The following is a 17,082-nucleotide window of genomic DNA, read 5'->3' on the forward strand; positions in this document are numbered from 1 at the left end:
CCATGGTAGCAAAGAGAATCGCTTAAACTATGTCTGGTTTGTAAATCTTTTTATTAAAAGAGTTGTTTTTTTCTTTTCCACAGTAGTAAAGCTTTGGCACTTACAGTATAAAAATAATCACTGATCATAATTACACCAAATTCCTCTTTGTCAACTGCATACTAAGTGTCTTTAATACATTTTATTCCCATATAAAAACACTTGAAGGTCAGGGGAACAAAATTGATAAATAACAGTATGAGATACAAAGATACAGCTAGGAAAATACTAGGATCAATGAGAAAGAATTAGGACTGTGCATATTTTAAATATCACAGTGATTGGATTTGCTTTTCCTATCTTATTGCTGGCTGCACGCTTATGTGAAAGCAGAAGTGTTTGGTGGACTTTCCTATCTCTAAACTTCAGTAATGTCGTACTCAAATGTTGTTTGCATAGCACAGGAACCTTTGGTTTTTACACTCTCCCTCCCCCTTAATATTTTGATCCCCTGCCAATTTGGGTTAGTATCCTCCCCACCCCACTTTTTCCTTTAAATTTGAGAATACTGACTGGTATTCAACACTTTGAGCAAAAACAAGACAATTGCTATCATGAGAAAAGTCTGAAACACTCCAAGAGTGGCGCTTGGAGAAGCTGTGAGTTGAGCTTAAGCTGGGAGAATGGCTCCCGAACGAAGGGCCATTCTCAAAAGATGCGGTTTTGCTAGCATCACTCCAGTTTGGATGGTAAAGGTGGCAGACAGGTATTTATTTATGCTTTGGTTTGGCTGTCGCCCTTGCCGCAAGAAGTCTTGCTGGATGTTACTTTCCCCGTGGATGTTGTGTGTCTGCCTGTACATCTAGGGGCATGAAACACTCAATGGGGCAGTTGACGTTCTGTCGGGAGGGAAGGAAAGCAGTTAGCGCTCTGTCCTAAGCTCAGACACTTGTGGTGGGGGCTGGTTGGTGCCAGCCCGTACAGCTGTTCCGCTTTGTGAGCACAAAGCAGGAGCTTTACAGCAGCAAGGAGACAAGGAAATCACTGCGTGCACTACTGCCTCAGCCAGAGCATGCAGGCATCTCCCAGAGCTGCTGAGTGACACTCGAGTCCCGCTGACGCTGTGTGTGCGAGTGTGAGCTCCAGCCCCTGTCCTTTGCTGTGCAGAGTGGTGGTTTGCTTTATCGATAGCTATCACCCGCAAGCACAAAGCTACACGCTCCTTTCAGCCCCCAGACCCTGCCCAGACCCCCCTTCTCTGTGCCACGGACCAGACCCGCAGTAAGGGAGGGCAGAGGACGAAAGCATACTCACAGTGTTTGTGGCCTGGTGGTATCTCTGTGTGAACTGTGTGTAGGTATGGCCAGCTGAGCCTTCGGGGGCCACCTCCACGCTGGGCCGGCGGCAGTTGTCACAACGCCAGCCCTACGGAACAGAGCGCTGGTAAGACCTCACACACAGGTACAGCTCCACCACCACTGAGGTTATTCTCTTTTTATACCCCACAGTCCCTGAGCCCAAGGCCCTACAAGTGGTTAAGCTCTCCTACTAATTATTTTTCTTCTTCTATGGGCCTGTTTTGGCTAGACATTGAGACATCATCTGACCAGAAACCTGACAGTCCTAAGACTGCTCTCCTCACTCCACGCTCGGCGTGCCAAGTCCCTCCTGCTTACCTGCTGTCCTCCGTAACAAGTGCAGGAACAGATGGCCCCGAAGTACTCCTTCTGCCACTGCTCTCCAACTTGGTACATTTTCCCATCATCGTAGCAGGTGGTCTCATCTGTGGAGAAACAGAACTCGGTTGCAGGGCCTGTGCTTGGCTCTGGCAGTAGCAGAGCTCACAACAGGAGCCTCTGGCCAGCACACTCTGACCAGAGGCCCGCTGGCTGGCATGAGGAACATCAGTCATTTCTGTAGCTCCCTAGACACTTTCAACTAGACCGTGAGGGTATTTGCCTGACAAGAGCAATGCTGTTTAATTCATGTTGCTGAATCCAAAGGATCTTCAGGTGACAGGCCCCGCAGAAGTGTCCTGTGTTGCTGATTAGGGCAATCTGTACCACTTAGTGCGGTGACATGTCCCTCGTGTGTGGCTTTGGGGTAAAGGCAGACAGGCGCTGAGTGTGCTGTGACCTAAACTAAGAGGGTTTTCTTTTTAAGCGTAGAATTTCTTGTGGAGTTTCATGCTTTCAGCTCCTGAGAGAACAGTTTCAATCTGTTCCCAGTTTAGCCTCCACAGCCTGGACCTGACAACACTGATACTCTGCTTGCCACCATGGCAGTACTCAAGTGAATGGGAACAGCCTTGAGATGGGTGCTGAACCTTCCCAAGCTGGTGGTCATTTAACTTAAGTGACTTACGAGGTTCACACTTGAATTCTCCTTTCCCATTTCCAAGGCAGGTGCAGCTCATCATCTGGCCATTCTCCCCCTGCCGGTCCCACTTCTCCCCAATCTTGTAGTTCACACCGTTATCGTGGCACCACTCTGGAGAAGGCAGAGGAACATAAGCAGGCGTTACCCCACGTGCTGCAGTAGCACAGCAGGAGAACAGCTTGATGTTGTCTCAGGAACCAACAGAGGGCAAGAGAAAGAATCCCTTCAGCTCTTGTGAGTCCTGAGGACAAAATCACCTCCAACAGCCACACATTTAGATTCCTGCAGCTTGTAACTGGTGAGGTCCGTGACGTGTGGGAAATGGGTAGAGCCTCTTAGGAAAAGAGTAAGATGTGACAAAGATTGGTGTTGGAGGGGGTAGGAGAAGAGAAGAAATTCAAGGTAGGAAGGGAGAGAAAAATATTTTAAGTACTCTTGTGTTTTTGAACAAATACCCAGTAAAACTATCACAAACTGCAAAAGAAAACAAAGGGTAAGGCATGCGCATCAAATGATGAAATACAAATATTAATCCAGTAAAACAGATGTCTCCCCTGCAGTCACTCTGAGTCTATGCAAATTGCAGAAATGCCCTTTTTGCTTAGCTTACTCTGCAATTTAAAAGCACAATTTAAATGAATCAGACATGTGTTAAACCACCACAGACTTTTGTTCCATTCCCTTGCATGAAATCCAAAACTCTTCCATGTAAGCTGCAGTCCTGCCAAGACTAAACCTTAGACCTGTGGCAGTGGTATTGTCTGCTTCGTGGTTTCAAAGAGCCACTGAGAGAAATCAGAGAACTGGTTCTGCAAGATGCTTTGCAAAGGCTGTCTGCGATGCAAAGCAGACTCTGGACTTGCTGTAATACCCACTGAAATCCACACAAGTTCTGTCTGGCCCTCTGCAACATAACTGGGAGGTGAAAATTCAACCAGAGTTTACTATTCAAAGCTGTCTTCTTAAATAGCTACTCAGATATTGTCATTTAGGCACCTTGTCTATCTCACATTTATTTACACATTGCCTAGATATACCTGGAAAGGGTAGGAAAAATAACAAAAACATTTAATTTTAGTGGAAAAAGTCATCATATACCAATACTATATTGATTGCTGCTGATGCAATAAACAGCAATGCTACACAAGTTGCACAGCTGAGAAATAATCAGAGTTTTCCATCACCACTAATGATGCAAAACACTGATTTGGTTTAAAAACTGAAGAGCCTGTGTTCATTTGCGTCATGTTTGGATCAGACTGGCTGTCAAACATGCCCTTAGAGCTCAGGGGGGTTAGGGACAGGGAGGGGAGGTCAGAAGCCAGCTACTCACTAGAAGAATCGCATCTGAAATGACCACTGCCAAAGCCTAAGCACTGGCACCAGAGTTTAAAGCCAGTTTCAGATAACCGCTCCCACTCCTCGCCAATGGAATAGAAGGAGCCAGTGAAAGTATCGTAGCAGGTGTCGTCAGCTGGCTGGTTGAGTCCTTCAGACACTGGAAGGGAAAGAAAAACAGGCATCATTAGTTCCTATTGCTGTGTATGAAAGACAGAACGATTTTCACTGAATATGTGCATTTTTTTCCTTAAAACATCCTGGTAGTAATGGAACTACCCCATGGGCACACGCCTGATGACTCTGTCAGCAGTTCAGACTCCCTGCGATTTATTTTCCATTTGCATGTGTCAGAGCAGTTGAATGAGAAAAAAGCTGACGTGAAGGCTATTTTCATTTTGATTTGCCAAGTTTCAAGCAAGTGTGAGATTTTGCATTTGCTGCTGAGGAGCAGCAATCTGACTTAGCCTGTGTATGAGAAATGTGCTGTGAGATGCTGGGGACAAAGGCAGGAGGGTGGTGGCTGCATGGGCGCTTTTTGGAGGCATTTCAGACCCTAGCTTATGGTGGGGTGGGGGAGTAGAATGAGACCTTACAGCCATGCTGTTGGAGAGGAATTTCCTGCCTTCTTTTTTGACCTCAAAATACACAGGATGAAATGGAGGGAGAGAAAAAACAGTTGCTGATCGTATCCCTGTGCTGGTAAAAGCAAAGCCCAGGTCCTGCAGGGTGCGTGTGGGCTCTGGGCTTTCCAGCTGTGGCAAGTGCTGCCTCTGCCCACAAGTACTTGTGGTTGGTCACGAGGCTGCTAAGTGCAGCCTGTCTGTGCTTCATCAGCATCTCTGCAGGCAGCCTGCCCTGCTGCTGGACCTTCAGGACAGCCTCGTGGTGCTGCTGGGTAGCCAGCACAGAGGCAGTGGCAAATGACTGACAGAGCACTTAAGATGGCCACCAGCATCTTCCCACTAGCACGCTGTGTTATTGTGACTGCAAGTCCTCCCTGCTGGGCAGGAATCTGCACCACCAGCATGATCCCTGACTTCCTTGGAGAGCTGCAAATGCCAGATCTCTTGCCCTTTCTCTCCAGCACAGACCCTTGAGGAATGTATGGAGCCTCAGGGCACATTCTCCATAATTAGACAACCGATCAAAACAGCTATGGTCACACAATCAGTGGGGCAGCTATCCATAACCAGCATACCTTACAAGTTACTTGTCCCAGTACCCTGCTGGCAAAGGTTCCTTTCAGACCTGTTCTTGAGCCTGGGCACCAGGTACTCGCTTCTTTGATCAAAGAAAGTGAGGCAGGTGCAGCAAAGGCTCACCTCGACTCCACAGAGCTTTCACTTACCAGTATTGCCAACCGTGACTACCTCCTCCAGCACCTTTTGTCTCCGGTGATCTTTCAGGGCTTCCACTATGATGTTGTAGGTGGCCCCTCTCGTAAGGCCGGTGAGCGTAGCACTGGAGGAAGTGCCAGGGACCCTGAACTGCAACAACAGCAATGGCACGTCACCAAAAAGGAAAGAGTGGTTACTCCTCAGGTGCCACCCCACTCACAAAGACATGGTGTTTAGATTGACTTGTGCTCTATACTGTGATGCAGCCAGCTCATTCCCCTCAGACACCGAGACCTTCAAACACCACTGAGTTAATTACTCTGGGCTGTGCTTTGTGATGGGTAAGTTATCACCATTTCAGGGAGACAGATATGGAGGGGGAGAAAGGAGACAGGCTAAGTGAGTCCTTGGCTTGAAGGAGCAGAACCTGAGTCTTTGAAACTCTAGAGCAAATTCCCAGTTGTCTCCCTGACTACCCCTTTCCCTAGTGAAACGTTGGTACTGACAGCACTTCAAGGGCTTTGCTTTGGCCGTTTTATCCTGTAGCCTCGCTGTGAACGAGAAGCATTTATCCTTCCTGCCCCCAGCTGCATTAATAAGACTAAGCCAACCCTCCCTGCCACCCCTTTAACACAGCAAAAGGCTGGAGGCCCAAGAGCGAGTGCAGCACCATCCCCGTGCTCAGGCAGTTTGCTTACCTGCAAAGTGTCCTCGTCCTGGCTGACGGGCTGACATGAGATGATGTACTCAGTGCTCTCCAGCAACGGCCTCCAAGAGATGGTGGTCTGAGAAAGAGCCTCCTGCCCCGTGGTGTCATTGCGCCTGGGCCCACGGGAGTGAGGGTAGGAAGGTTCGACTATGATAGGCACTTGGTACCCGGGGATTTCGATGGCTTCGTCCACATTCGGCGGCTGCCGTCTCGACCCCGGCCTGAGCGGAGTTGCTGTGGTGGGTACAGGCCGCCTGTAGCCGTGCTCTTCAAAAAAGACTTGCTGTCCCTGGTGTCCTATTGTCTGTGGGTGCCCTGAAGTGCCTGGAAGTTGGATACCATTTCCATTGTCATACCTATTGTTTGTGAGGTAGGGGGTCCCCTCGTCAATGGAAGGTACGTCGAGAATGTCGGGCTGGTTGGGGTGTGGTCTGGTAATCAACGTGGGAAGCTCATCTAGCCAAAGAAAGGTTAGAAGCCATAAAGCAAAGCACGGCAAATTAACAGTGGTAAATCAAACAGCTGGATGGAGCAGTGTACAGCATCCACAGCAGATTAGCAGTTGTCCCAAGATACAACACACTTTTTATGATCTCATTGTGATTACTGAAGGTAATGATTTCTCTATATATTTATATGGCGTATAAATATATTTATTTCATACATGAGCATAAGAAGTGTGTTGGTATGAATTTTTCATACAGCAGAGCAACAGTTTTGACCACTGCATCCCAAAGAAGCCACCAATGCTCAAATTGAGAAGATGTAATTACAACAGACATTCTGAGGTTATCAATTAAGAAAACCACTGGTGTGCAGTAAGAAACTAGCCCCTAGATGGCATTTGGATATCTACAGGGTATTTTTGCAATCTCAAACTGTGGAGGGGGTGAAGAGAGAAATGCAATGGGCAACAAGTAAGTCGATTCTACCTTTGATGGCATAATAAGCTAGAAGGAAATGAATATTAACCTTAAGTTAACTATGGATTAAGTACCCAGGCCAGAATCAAGCACCAGGTATGTTGATTTGTTCTTGGTGTTCAACGTAGCCAAACGTTATTCATGTAACTTAGGAATCTCATCTCCTGCATCCTAGAAAGAAAATCCTCCTTACAAAGCCTATTTGACTCAAAAAAGAATGGCTACATGGTGTGAACAGGATATTTTACATACTATTGCTATTTCATTCTTGAGTTGGTGTTCCCCAAGAAGGGGACATCATCTCCTGCTAGCACACAACAACAACCTAGAGCTTTGTTTTACCTGTCCTTTTTCTGCCAATCAGCGGTTCACTCTTTTGATTGTTCTTCACAGCAATGATGTAGATGATGTATTCAGTTCCTGGTTCCAAACCTGGAGAGGGAGAAAAGAAAATTTTATATTTAAAGAGAGGAGGGGGGGGAAGGCCTAATGATAAAATGTGATGGTCAGCTAAGAGAAAGACAACTTTGTTCTGTTATTACAGTTTCTAATGAGAAACAGTGGTTTTATGGACATGCCTGTCCTATAAACACAATACATGTCTCTACTCAGATCAGCTATCAGATCTAACAATACACAGATGTTTCCTTCCCCCGCTGCCACAACTGTTATGCACTCAAGCGAAAGAACCCATGATTCTGGCACTCCGTCAGTCACGCATTCTGAAGACTCATGTTTTGTGTCTGCAGCATCTGCAATCCCAGCTGACACGGTCAGATTTCAGTTTGTTCTGAGGAGCAGGGGGCTGGACTCTGTACTGCCCCAGAAAGCACGGAGGAACAAAGCTGGAATTTTCCTGCACAGGGAAGGAGGGAATTCCCTAGTGCTTTCTGTACAGTGATGTCCTTTGCTGTGGCTACTCAGCTGCACGAGCTGGTGGTATACTTATGCCTGGTAAGAGGGCAAGGGGTGTTGAGAGGATGGAGTTAAACAGCTCCCAGCTACTAGTAAAAGAAAAGCAACTCTTAAGCTCAAGTGCTTCAAGTGAGGAGCTCCCAAACAAAGCAGAGACACGTACCTGTAATAGTGGCCTCGGTGGTGCTGGGCCGAGGGCGAGGCAGAAGCTCCTTGGGTGGTGAGCCAGGTTTCTCGTACCTAATGATATAGCCTGTGATTTTGGCTCGGGGAGGCTGCCAGGTAGCCAGGAGGGAGTTGCTTGTGGTTGTAAGGAAGCGCAGGTTGGAAGGAGCATCGATAGCTAGGTGAAAACAAAAGGAAACAAGTCAAGTGCAGGAAAGGCGAGCAGCTTTACCCAGACTCTATCTTCTGAGACCCTTTTCAAACTCAGAAATAACACAATAAAATTGCTGCAAGTCGTAACGTTATATGTGGTCAGATGTGCACAACTTCTGCCCGCCCACAGGTGATCACTGTATGAACATGAGCAGAGAAGTCAGGCAATGTCATTACCAGTGGACGCATCAATCACTACCGGGGAGCTGCGTGCATTCTCGTTCAGAGTGTAAAGGTAGATCTTGTAGTCAGTGCCAGGTTGCAAGCCTGAAATGAAGTTGAAAGAAACATTAGCTTTTCTTGCTAAAACAGTAAGTATATTACAAAAGGCAGCCCCAGTTGTTAGTGTGGAGAACCTTCAGCAGTGTTTTCTATCTGTTTTAACATTAATCTGAGGAAGCCATTTAAAAGAGGCAGCAGAACATCTTTCAACAACTTCTTGGAGGCTGGTCGTAATGACTCATGTTTTTTTCCCACCTTTTTTTCCTGTATTATTCCCGTCAAGGAAATTCTGCTACAAAGCTAGAACCCAGCATACCTGCTGATGGCCTGCTGAAGCATCTCACTCACCAGTGATAGTGTAGGCCCTGACATCAGGGCTGATGGTCCTCTGGATGGGGTTCTGGCCACTTGCTGGGATGGCATCGATTTGGAAGCCAGTGATTGTCTCGGTCTTGGTTCTCCAGGTAATGGTGATGGTTGTCTCTGTGGCATCTGTCACACGGGCCCTGCGAGGGGGACTAACATCTGCACCAGAAGGAAAAAGTCTCCTGTCAGTACTGCGGGGATTGTGAATCTTACCGACTAAATGTGAAGGCCTTTGTTGGAACTTAGTGTAGAGCCCTACGTTTGACACAGAGTTTGATCTGTCTCTGGGCCTCCTCACCCAGCACAGAATAACTGGTCATTTGAGGAGGATCCCCCACTTACTTTCAAGAGTGGTCACCACCCCCTGGGCAGGTCGGCTGGTCAGAGAGTCCTTCAGTGCATACACACTCACTTCATACTTGGTTGCCACCTAGAACAGGAGTTGTTACACCACGTTATGACAAGGACCTGACAGGGAGAAATGCCCTTGTGTTTGGTAAAGCCCCATTTCTTGGTCACCAGTTACTGAGGTATGAAACCTTAAAATAAACCAGTGAGGGATTAACGGGATGATTCTAATGATTTCCACCTGTCATAAAAGACATGGACCCTGATAAACAGTAGCGTTGATAATGCTATTAGTGTACATGTGTGCACCCAGGAGCAGAGGAAATCCTGGAAGAAGCTTGTCATCCCTCATTTTGGGATCTCTGTGCTTCACAGCTCACTCTTCAGGAAAAGCTAATTCCTATCCTGTTTCTCCTGGGGTTAATGGATGCCATTTGCTATGATAAGGTGCTCTTGCTGTGAAGAAAAGAGAATAGTGGAAGTTAAAGTTTTAAGCATGGTCTTTAGTCTTTGACTGCATCGGACCAGGAGTCCACTTAAATTAGAATGTATTTTAAGGCTCACTTTTCAAAATGATTCATAAAACTCCTTAAAAACAGATCAGTAGCTTTTTAAGATAGCAGGCACCCTAAGAGCAGTGATTTTCAGCATTTTCCAGTACACGAACTACTGAAATGTTTCCAGTGGAGAAGATGGCTATACAGCAAATTTAAGCATACCCATAAAAGACCTGCATTTTTACTTACATTTTGCAGATGTCTTAGAAATAGGTAAGACTGCCAGATCTCCCATATCACAGCTTGAAAACCACTGCGTACGGTCACTTTATCTGACCTCTTTTGTGAAAGATGTGTAAAAGCATTTTTCTGGGTTGCTGTTGATTGTGAACCTGATTATTTGAATTTGATTAAGGCATCCAGTTTCCATGCTAAACGAGGGGGGAGGGAAGAATGCAGATTCAGTAGGCCAGTTCCTCGCCTTTTAAAAACTATGATAATGAATAGTTACAGCTGATGGCTAGTGAGACATCAAACAGAGTCAGACCCCTAGGAACTGTAATGAGCTACTCCAGCTGAGGTTTCCAACCCAGGAATTTTAAATGGGTTCAAGTTTTAACATTTCCTTCTCATAGCACACCAAAACACACTTCTCTGCATCGCACAAAGGAAAGTTACCATTAATCCAGACACAACGGCAGATGTACTGTCCGGAGAAAGGTTGATTTCTTTCATAGGACCAGTCTTCTCTTTGGGGTTCACTCTGACTCTGTAGCCAGTTAGACGAACATTTGGTGCATTCCAGTTGACAGTAAGACTGGTGGGAGTTACCTGAGTAAACTGCAGGTTTGTTGGAGGTGGGATTGCTGCAGAAATCAGGATTGGCACATGGTTAGTTTGAAGGAGGTGATGGTCTCAGATAAAACAGTATCCTGTCCTGAGCATGAGACAGTTTCAGGCCTGAAATACATGAGGGGGAAAGCAGTGTGCTTTCTGCAAACACAGGTGCACAGCACCGTGGAAGGGGATAAGGCATTCAGGAGGAGATTCTCAAGTCTGTGGTAAGCCTTTTCTGGAGAAATAAGGAGGAGGTCTCATTGCTTCAACCCTGAAGTTAGGTGAGTAACACTAAGATACAAGGTGAATGCTTTGGGAGGTGCTTACACCTGTAGTAGGCCAATCTGTTTTAATTCTTCTGCCTGCCTCTGCTTTTCATCAGATGGCTGGTAGTTTAGTCCTGCTTCACTTGTCTCTCTCTGTTCATTTCTAAAGCATGACTGATGTTTTACAAAAGTAAGTAGGAAGCAGGCTCAGGAATCGCAAAGAGGATATAAAAATACTGCCAAATGCAGAGGGGAAGCATTTTACAGCCACTTACACAAGTGTAAATTACTACACAGAGAGCAAGGCAATGGAAAAGCAGAGCTGTGGTGGCCATAAGGCTCATCACAAGAGGCTGTTTGTGAGCTAATATATCTGATATCTTTAAAAACAAATGCTTGCATAACACAGGAAGCATCCACTGAAACATCTTGCCTTACTGTTTGTAATCCTCAGGCTGTAAACAGAGAAAAATATTCCTTACTATAGTGCCCCCTATTAGCATATTGCTGTGAAGTTTTCTAATTTCATAGACTGGAAATAAAAGATGTTTCTCCCTTGCTGCTTTGCTCAAGCAGAGCTCAATCTAAAGGCCATAAGAGTCAATGAAAGTCTTGAATGGCTTCAAATACACCTCTGAACAACCCACAAAGGGTGAACCACAGAGAGTGGGCTTTAAAAAATTACTCTATTTGCATTTCTGGCAGGTAGTCAGCCAGCTGTTTCAATCATTACAGCACTTTGCTTCAGTTTAGTGCAATCTGAACACTAGGAACCACTGTCTTCATTACTGCCCTGGAATTAGAGTGCCAACTTTTCATCCACAAATGAATGGGAAACCTTTATTACAAAGGTGCTACTGCGACATGTCTGGCACTGTGCAAGCTTTGTAATGAATTCCATATTGCTAGAAGTAATTGTATCTCAAGGAAGAGTTTCCTTTTCCTTTCTCACAAAGGACTTTTAAATGTATTCTGCTCTGGGTTGGATCAGACTGGCACATCAGGGAATGCGGTCTCCTGAACAGAGGATGCCCTGTTCTTGTGGAGATGACGTGAGTGCAGGGTGTGGGCATACACACAGGCTGCAGTCCTTAGGCCAGTGCCAGTGAAGGATGCAGAGGCTCTGAGAGACCTCAAAGTCAACCAGTCTCCAAGCTTTTCACACTGATCTGTTCAATGAGGAGGTGAGGACCCTGGGGGATGGAAGCTGCCCTAGTCTCTCTGGTTTTGGTAACTGCTTCTGGTCACAGGGCCCCCAAACCCTACAGACAAGACAAGAGTGTGGTGAGAGGGTATTCCCACCAGGCGTTAGGCTCCCTGACTAGGGACTGAACATTACCAATCCACTTGAGGACTGAGAAAAGGCTAATAAAGCAGCATCCCTCCTTTCCCTGCAATCTGCTTCTTCATTCCAGCTGATCTTTCCTGCACGCTCTCCCTTCCCCAGCGCATCCACAGGCCGACTCGGCTGGCAGCCAGCTCTCCAGTGCCAGCTCCGCGTCTCTCAGGAGCAATCACATCCCCTTTGCTGCCCCCGGGGCTTCCCCAGGGCCGAGCACCAGAAGCACACTTTACCCAACGGGGCAGAAGCCGCCGCTGCCATGGCCTGCTGGGCGTGTAGTTAGAGGTGTACCTGTGGACTGGGTCCCAGTGAGGGGCAGGCTCTCCATGTCATCGTATATGGCAACGATATTGATAGTGTACTCAGAACCTGGCCTGAGGCCATGCAGCTCAGCAGTGTCTTCTTCGCCACCTGGGGCCGGCAATAGCTCATGGATTCCATCCTCAGGGCTTGAGTAGGTCACCCTGTACCTGGTGACTTGCCCCTGCGGGCTTTCCCAAGCAATTTTGATGGAATCAACATCCACCTCAGTGAATGTTAGTCCTTTAGGGCGGTCAATGTCTGTTAGGCAAATTAACGGTAAGAGGTTAAGTGATAAAAAGCAGGTTGTGGGTGAGGAAAATAAAAAGCTTCTCTATTACATGCAAAGCAGTTTTCGGTTTTGCGCGGGCGAGAGGGTACTTGATTCTCCTCTGTGCTGCACCTTGCACACATGCTTACGCCTGTGCAGAGTCAGGCTGACAGTCTGCGGGTGCCAGACAGCAGGAAGGCACTCTTAGCCTTGCTGAACACCTTTGAGGCAGCCAGGACACCGACCTGTACCTGCATCTGAATCCCCTTGGCACTGGAACCCCCTTCAGACAAGTCCAGCAGCATTAAGCTAGCTTCAAGTGGTCAAGAGGAAAAAATTAAATATCTGGCCATCTCGAGACCTGTTTCTGTCTGAGGCAGTACGTGGTGCCCAGTGCTAAAGGCAGCCAGACAACCCAGCTGACTCGGTAAGTTTGCATTCATGCTGCGTTAGCTTTTCACTATCGTCAGCTGCTGTGCGAAGCACCAGTCCGAGGAGAATCAGTCCCACTATTTTCTTTCATAAATTAACATCCAATTAACACACCTATCAAGAAAATTACTCAGTATATTATATTTTAAGATACCAGTTAGGAACAAAAAACTTTTCAGCTCTGTATTGAGTGCACAGAATGTCCACAGGTGCAACTGGGTGATGCACACACTTCCTAATTAGACCAATTAATTAGATATTCCTAGAAAGATTTGAGCTTGATGCTAGACTGCAAGGTAAGTGAGCCTTGCTCCATACAAGTCTACTGTGGCTACACAGAGCTATACCCATCTGTTATACATAATAAAAGGAACTATAATACCATTTTTATATTGGATCCAAGTTACGCTCATCTAAAAGATTGCAACTTTTTTTTTTATTTGCCATGTTATGTTAGTCCTGAATTTTCCACATTTTCTAGTTGGCAAAGATGATTTTTTCCAGGAACTTTTTGGTTCAAAATTGATGCGAACTTCCCCCTTCTCTGAAAAGCTTCAGCAAAGTGTCTGTTGTCTTTAGGACAGTCCTGCAACTATTTGTGGCTGAGCTGTGGTTTTGAATGCAAGCTTGAGCACAGGAATAGTATATGGAAATCCCTACCTCAGAAGTGTCCCTGAAAAAGGCACTTTACAGAGGCACCCTTCTGAATTAATTGCATGTTCCCTCTTGCCTCCTCTGTGCTCAAGAGCAGTACTGTCCAGGCAGATAGAGCAACTGGAGGGCAGCATTCTTTTATTTTGGTAGTGCCTAGTCAAATTCTTGGTAACTCATGAAGTTTCATTTACTCCTTTGCACAGGTCAAATGCTCCCAAGCTCAGTCCAGTCCCTTAACAGTAATCACCTTTGCCAACTAGCTCCATAAAGGAGATCTTTGCAAGGAGATCTTTGCACATTTTTTTCCACTGATTGGCTGAAGGCAAAGCCCAAAGAGACTTTGTGGCTTTAGTGAAAGAAAATCAGAAGTGCAGTATTTTGTGGGGTGGAGAGTTGCATTTTGCCAGCGTCTGGGGGAGAAGGACTGCATTTTTGCCAGCATCTGCAATTTAGGTGCATGGTACTTATCGCAGGGCAGGCCATCTTGCATTCTGCTGGGATCTGGGCACCTACCGCTTGGTTTCACTTGGGATGTGATACTGCATGGTAGATTCAGACATCAATAAATAACATGTTTTGTTACCGCAAAGTGAAATACATACTGGTGACAGCTGTCTCCACCAAGGGGAGGCTCTCTCCGTTCTGATTCTGAGCGTAGACACTGACCATGTACTCAACTGTGGGCTGCAGACCTTCAATAGTGACTTGTGTTTGATCTGGCAGGGAAAGAACAACATTAGTCTGTCTGCAGCTGCACAAAGCTGCAGAGCACCGGCCTCCAAGCAGTCTTGGATGAAGGGCCCATATTAGTCATTTCATGATTGAACATTAAAATGAGACAAGTTTGACACATCAGGTTTAAATTCTGCTTGCACTATGCTTCTCTGACAGTGCAGGACAAGGCACCTGCAATTTGCACCTGCTCAAAGGCCCCACAGCTCAAAGGGAGATTAACACAGTAGAAAAAGCAAGATCTGACCAGTTCTTGTTGTTTTCTGCGATAGGATTGACCATTAGCCCAAATGCAGCACAGGCATACCTGAGCACCTGTGTAAATCCCACAAAACCTTCTGCCCGTGTTCCTGAGAGCAACCTGAGAGATGGCTGGCCCTCTTTATGGTCACAAGATCAAGGCTGTATGTAGCAGGGACCAAGTTCCATATGCTGTGACTAAGGGACAATGTGACCCTCAGAAGGATTTTGGTGGAAGTTTTGCTGGATGGTAGAAAATCCAATAGCATTCACTTAAAAATCCAGATACCTCTCAGATACACTGAGGTTGCCAAGGACAAACCTTTGCAGCAGAGTGGCATCACAGAAGTGTCAAGTTTTCAGGGCAAAAACGTGCCCTAGCTTCTGCTGGATGAGACTTCAGTGAAGTTAGCAGGATGGAAGAAAAGTGCAAGCAGGAAAAAGTTCGGTTTAGAGCATATGCCTAGCACCTGATGGTGCTGATTCTAGTGGTCCAGTCTTGCATGCCTTATAGACCTGTTGAAGGATGTCGTGTACTCTTACCTGGAGGGACATTTTTCGTTTTTGTGGGTCCATGGCCTTTCTTGGGGACAGCTGTCACCCGATATCCTGTGACTGGGGATGTTGAAGGGAGCCATCTGATGCTGATACTGTTGTCCTGGACATCAGTAACTTGCATCTGGGATGGTGTGTCTATTTCTGGGCAATAAAAACAGGTTTTCTGAGTACAATGCTACAGGAAACTCTCCCTCCTAGATGAATTACCTCCTTAGATGAATTTACCTCCTAGATGAATTTTATTCATCTCTTATCTAGGCTGTGTTTCTTGGAACAGAAAGCATGAGGGACAAATAAATAGCAGCACGTTAGCCCAGAGCAAAAAGGTCTTAACCATGCTATATGGGTGACAGACCTTGTATAAAGGTTAGTTGAGGATTTCTGTTGTTTTTAAAGGTTACTAAATGCTTTCATCTGCAGCTACGGTAGGAGTAGGATCCAGACCAGGAGCGAGAAGAGAGTCCTGGAGTTAGAAATTTAGGTCTCATTGCAGTCACAGTGCACCAGAAGCACCAGAGTTGAGCCAACCCGGACTTCTGATATGAGAGCCCAACAGGATTTCCATTCCACAACGAGCAGTCAAACATTGCTTGTCCCCATCTGGACTCCACTTGGTCTCTCCTCCTCCAAAAGTCTGAGATCCCCCTTCAGGGTCATGTACTTATCATGCTGGGCCACTGTTACATGCAGCTCCACTGAAAACAATGGGCTTAAAACACAGCCCAGGGCTTCTAACAGAAACCAGGGATCAGTGCCAACTTTATGGGGGGTAAGCCAAAAAAAAGCTTTTTTTTATTTGTTTTGTTTTTGGTGACGTTTTTGGTGGGGTTTTGTTGTACAGACAGGTCTCACCTGTTTTGTAGGTGACAGTAACTGGCTTGCTGCTGGCAGGGCTGTCTCCACGACCAGTTACAGCATACACGGTGATAGTGTAGTCCACGCCAGGTTTGAGGCCAGTGATGGTAGCAGTGGACACGGTGCCAGGCACTGTAAACTCCTGTACAGGGCTGCTTCCACCTGAAGAGGATGGGGTGGAAAAAGAAGTGTAATGGATCTCTTCAAGTATACATTTTCAATCATAAAAAAACACAAGACAATCTTATAGGCATTAAGTTGAAGAGAGGATGATGTTGATTTCAGTGAATTTTGCGTCAGGTTTTTTCAGTCGTACCCAATGAAAAATTAAATATGCACACAGAAGCACCTCTAAAATGACTGGAGTGCTCCAAATGCTCCTTTTTGCAGGGGGCACATGAAGATAATTTGTTCTCCTGCAAAAATAAACCTTGTATTTGACAATCTTCTTTAAACATGCTGCAAAGATCTCAAAGAGAGGGGTTTTTGTCTGCTGCAGTCAAACTTGTCTTTGCAATTTGCTGTGGCTTTCTCATTGCCTCAGACTAGATCTGCTGGTCTGCAACTGCCAGAGCAGCTTGCCCTCACCTGTTTCACCATAAGTGATCCGGTAGTATCTGACTGTCACTGCAGGAGCATCCCAGGAGATCACAAGGCTGGTTGGGCTGGTGGGGGTAACTTCCAGGTCCCTTGGAACGTCAGACACTAGAAATAGAAGTGAGAGAGAGTCTGAACACAACATACACCAGTACAGATCACACCCATCACACTGTACTTCTCTGCTTCTCATCTGTCTTAGTTCTAGCGCTGTGCACACATCTATAAGTGATGTATCATATCTGGTTTTAACAGCATCTACCTCACTAAAGGACACCCCAAATCCTCAAGGCAACTTTTAGTCAGCTTACTCGTCCCTCAAGGCTTACCTGTTGTTTGCTGGCCGACCAAGGGCACGCTCTCCTCCCTGCCGTTGATGGCAATGATGCTGACCACATACTCGGTCCCTGGGAGCAGGCTGGTAAGAGTGATGGAGTTCCGTGAGGGGGGCACGCGGTCCTCCTTGGGCTTGCTGGGACCATGCTCTGGGTGATACCGGATTCTGTAGCCGGTGATGGTGGCACGAGGAGCAATCCAGTGGACGGTGAAAGAGTTGGCAGTTATATCCGAGAAGTCAAGGCCAGTGGGGGAATCGAGACCTGGG

The 17,082-nt window shown here is 46.4% G+C and overlaps 1 protein-coding gene across 8 annotated transcripts in view; it reads right to left on the minus strand.

The window, feature by feature from the left end:
- FN1 (fibronectin 1) overlaps positions 1-17,082 on the minus strand; it is a 53,708-nt gene that overhangs the window by 919 nt on the left and 35,707 nt on the right. For 2 of the 8 annotated variants that reach the window (XM_040560787.1, XM_040560784.1), the window contains 19 exons: positions 16,808-17,077; positions 16,470-16,586; positions 15,879-16,043; positions 15,012-15,167; positions 14,099-14,212; positions 12,131-12,400; positions 10,073-10,260; positions 8,892-8,979; positions 8,532-8,708; positions 8,139-8,228; positions 7,747-7,926; positions 7,011-7,100; positions 5,735-6,201; positions 5,048-5,186; positions 3,692-3,856; positions 2,344-2,469; positions 1,656-1,762; positions 1,294-1,404; positions 35-878 (listed from right to left, as the gene is read on the minus strand). In XM_040560787.1, coding sequence (XP_040416721.1) covers positions 804-878; positions 1,294-1,404; positions 1,656-1,762; positions 2,344-2,469; positions 3,692-3,856; positions 5,048-5,186; positions 5,735-6,201; positions 7,011-7,100; positions 7,747-7,926; positions 8,139-8,228; positions 8,532-8,708; positions 8,892-8,979; positions 10,073-10,260; positions 12,131-12,400; positions 14,099-14,212; positions 15,012-15,167; positions 15,879-16,043; positions 16,470-16,586; positions 16,808-17,077 — 3,095 coding nt within the window. In that variant the 3' untranslated portion in view covers positions 35-803. Of the gene's footprint in view, positions 1-34; positions 879-1,293; positions 1,405-1,655; positions 1,763-2,343; positions 2,470-3,691; positions 3,857-5,047; positions 5,187-5,734; positions 6,202-7,010; positions 7,101-7,746; positions 7,927-8,138; positions 8,229-8,531; positions 8,709-8,891; positions 8,980-10,072; positions 10,261-12,130; positions 12,401-14,098; positions 14,213-15,011; positions 15,168-15,878; positions 16,044-16,469; positions 16,587-16,807; positions 17,078-17,082 lie in introns of those variants that run through there. The other 6 variants (XM_040560790.1, XM_040560785.1, XM_040560791.1 and 3 more) reach the window with 3 other exon arrangements.

The sequence above is a fragment of the Cygnus olor genome, chromosome 6 (genome assembly GCF_009769625.2).
Source record: "Cygnus olor isolate bCygOlo1 chromosome 6, bCygOlo1.pri.v2, whole genome shotgun sequence".
NCBI classification, from domain to species: domain Eukaryota; kingdom Metazoa; phylum Chordata; class Aves; order Anseriformes; family Anatidae; genus Cygnus; species Cygnus olor.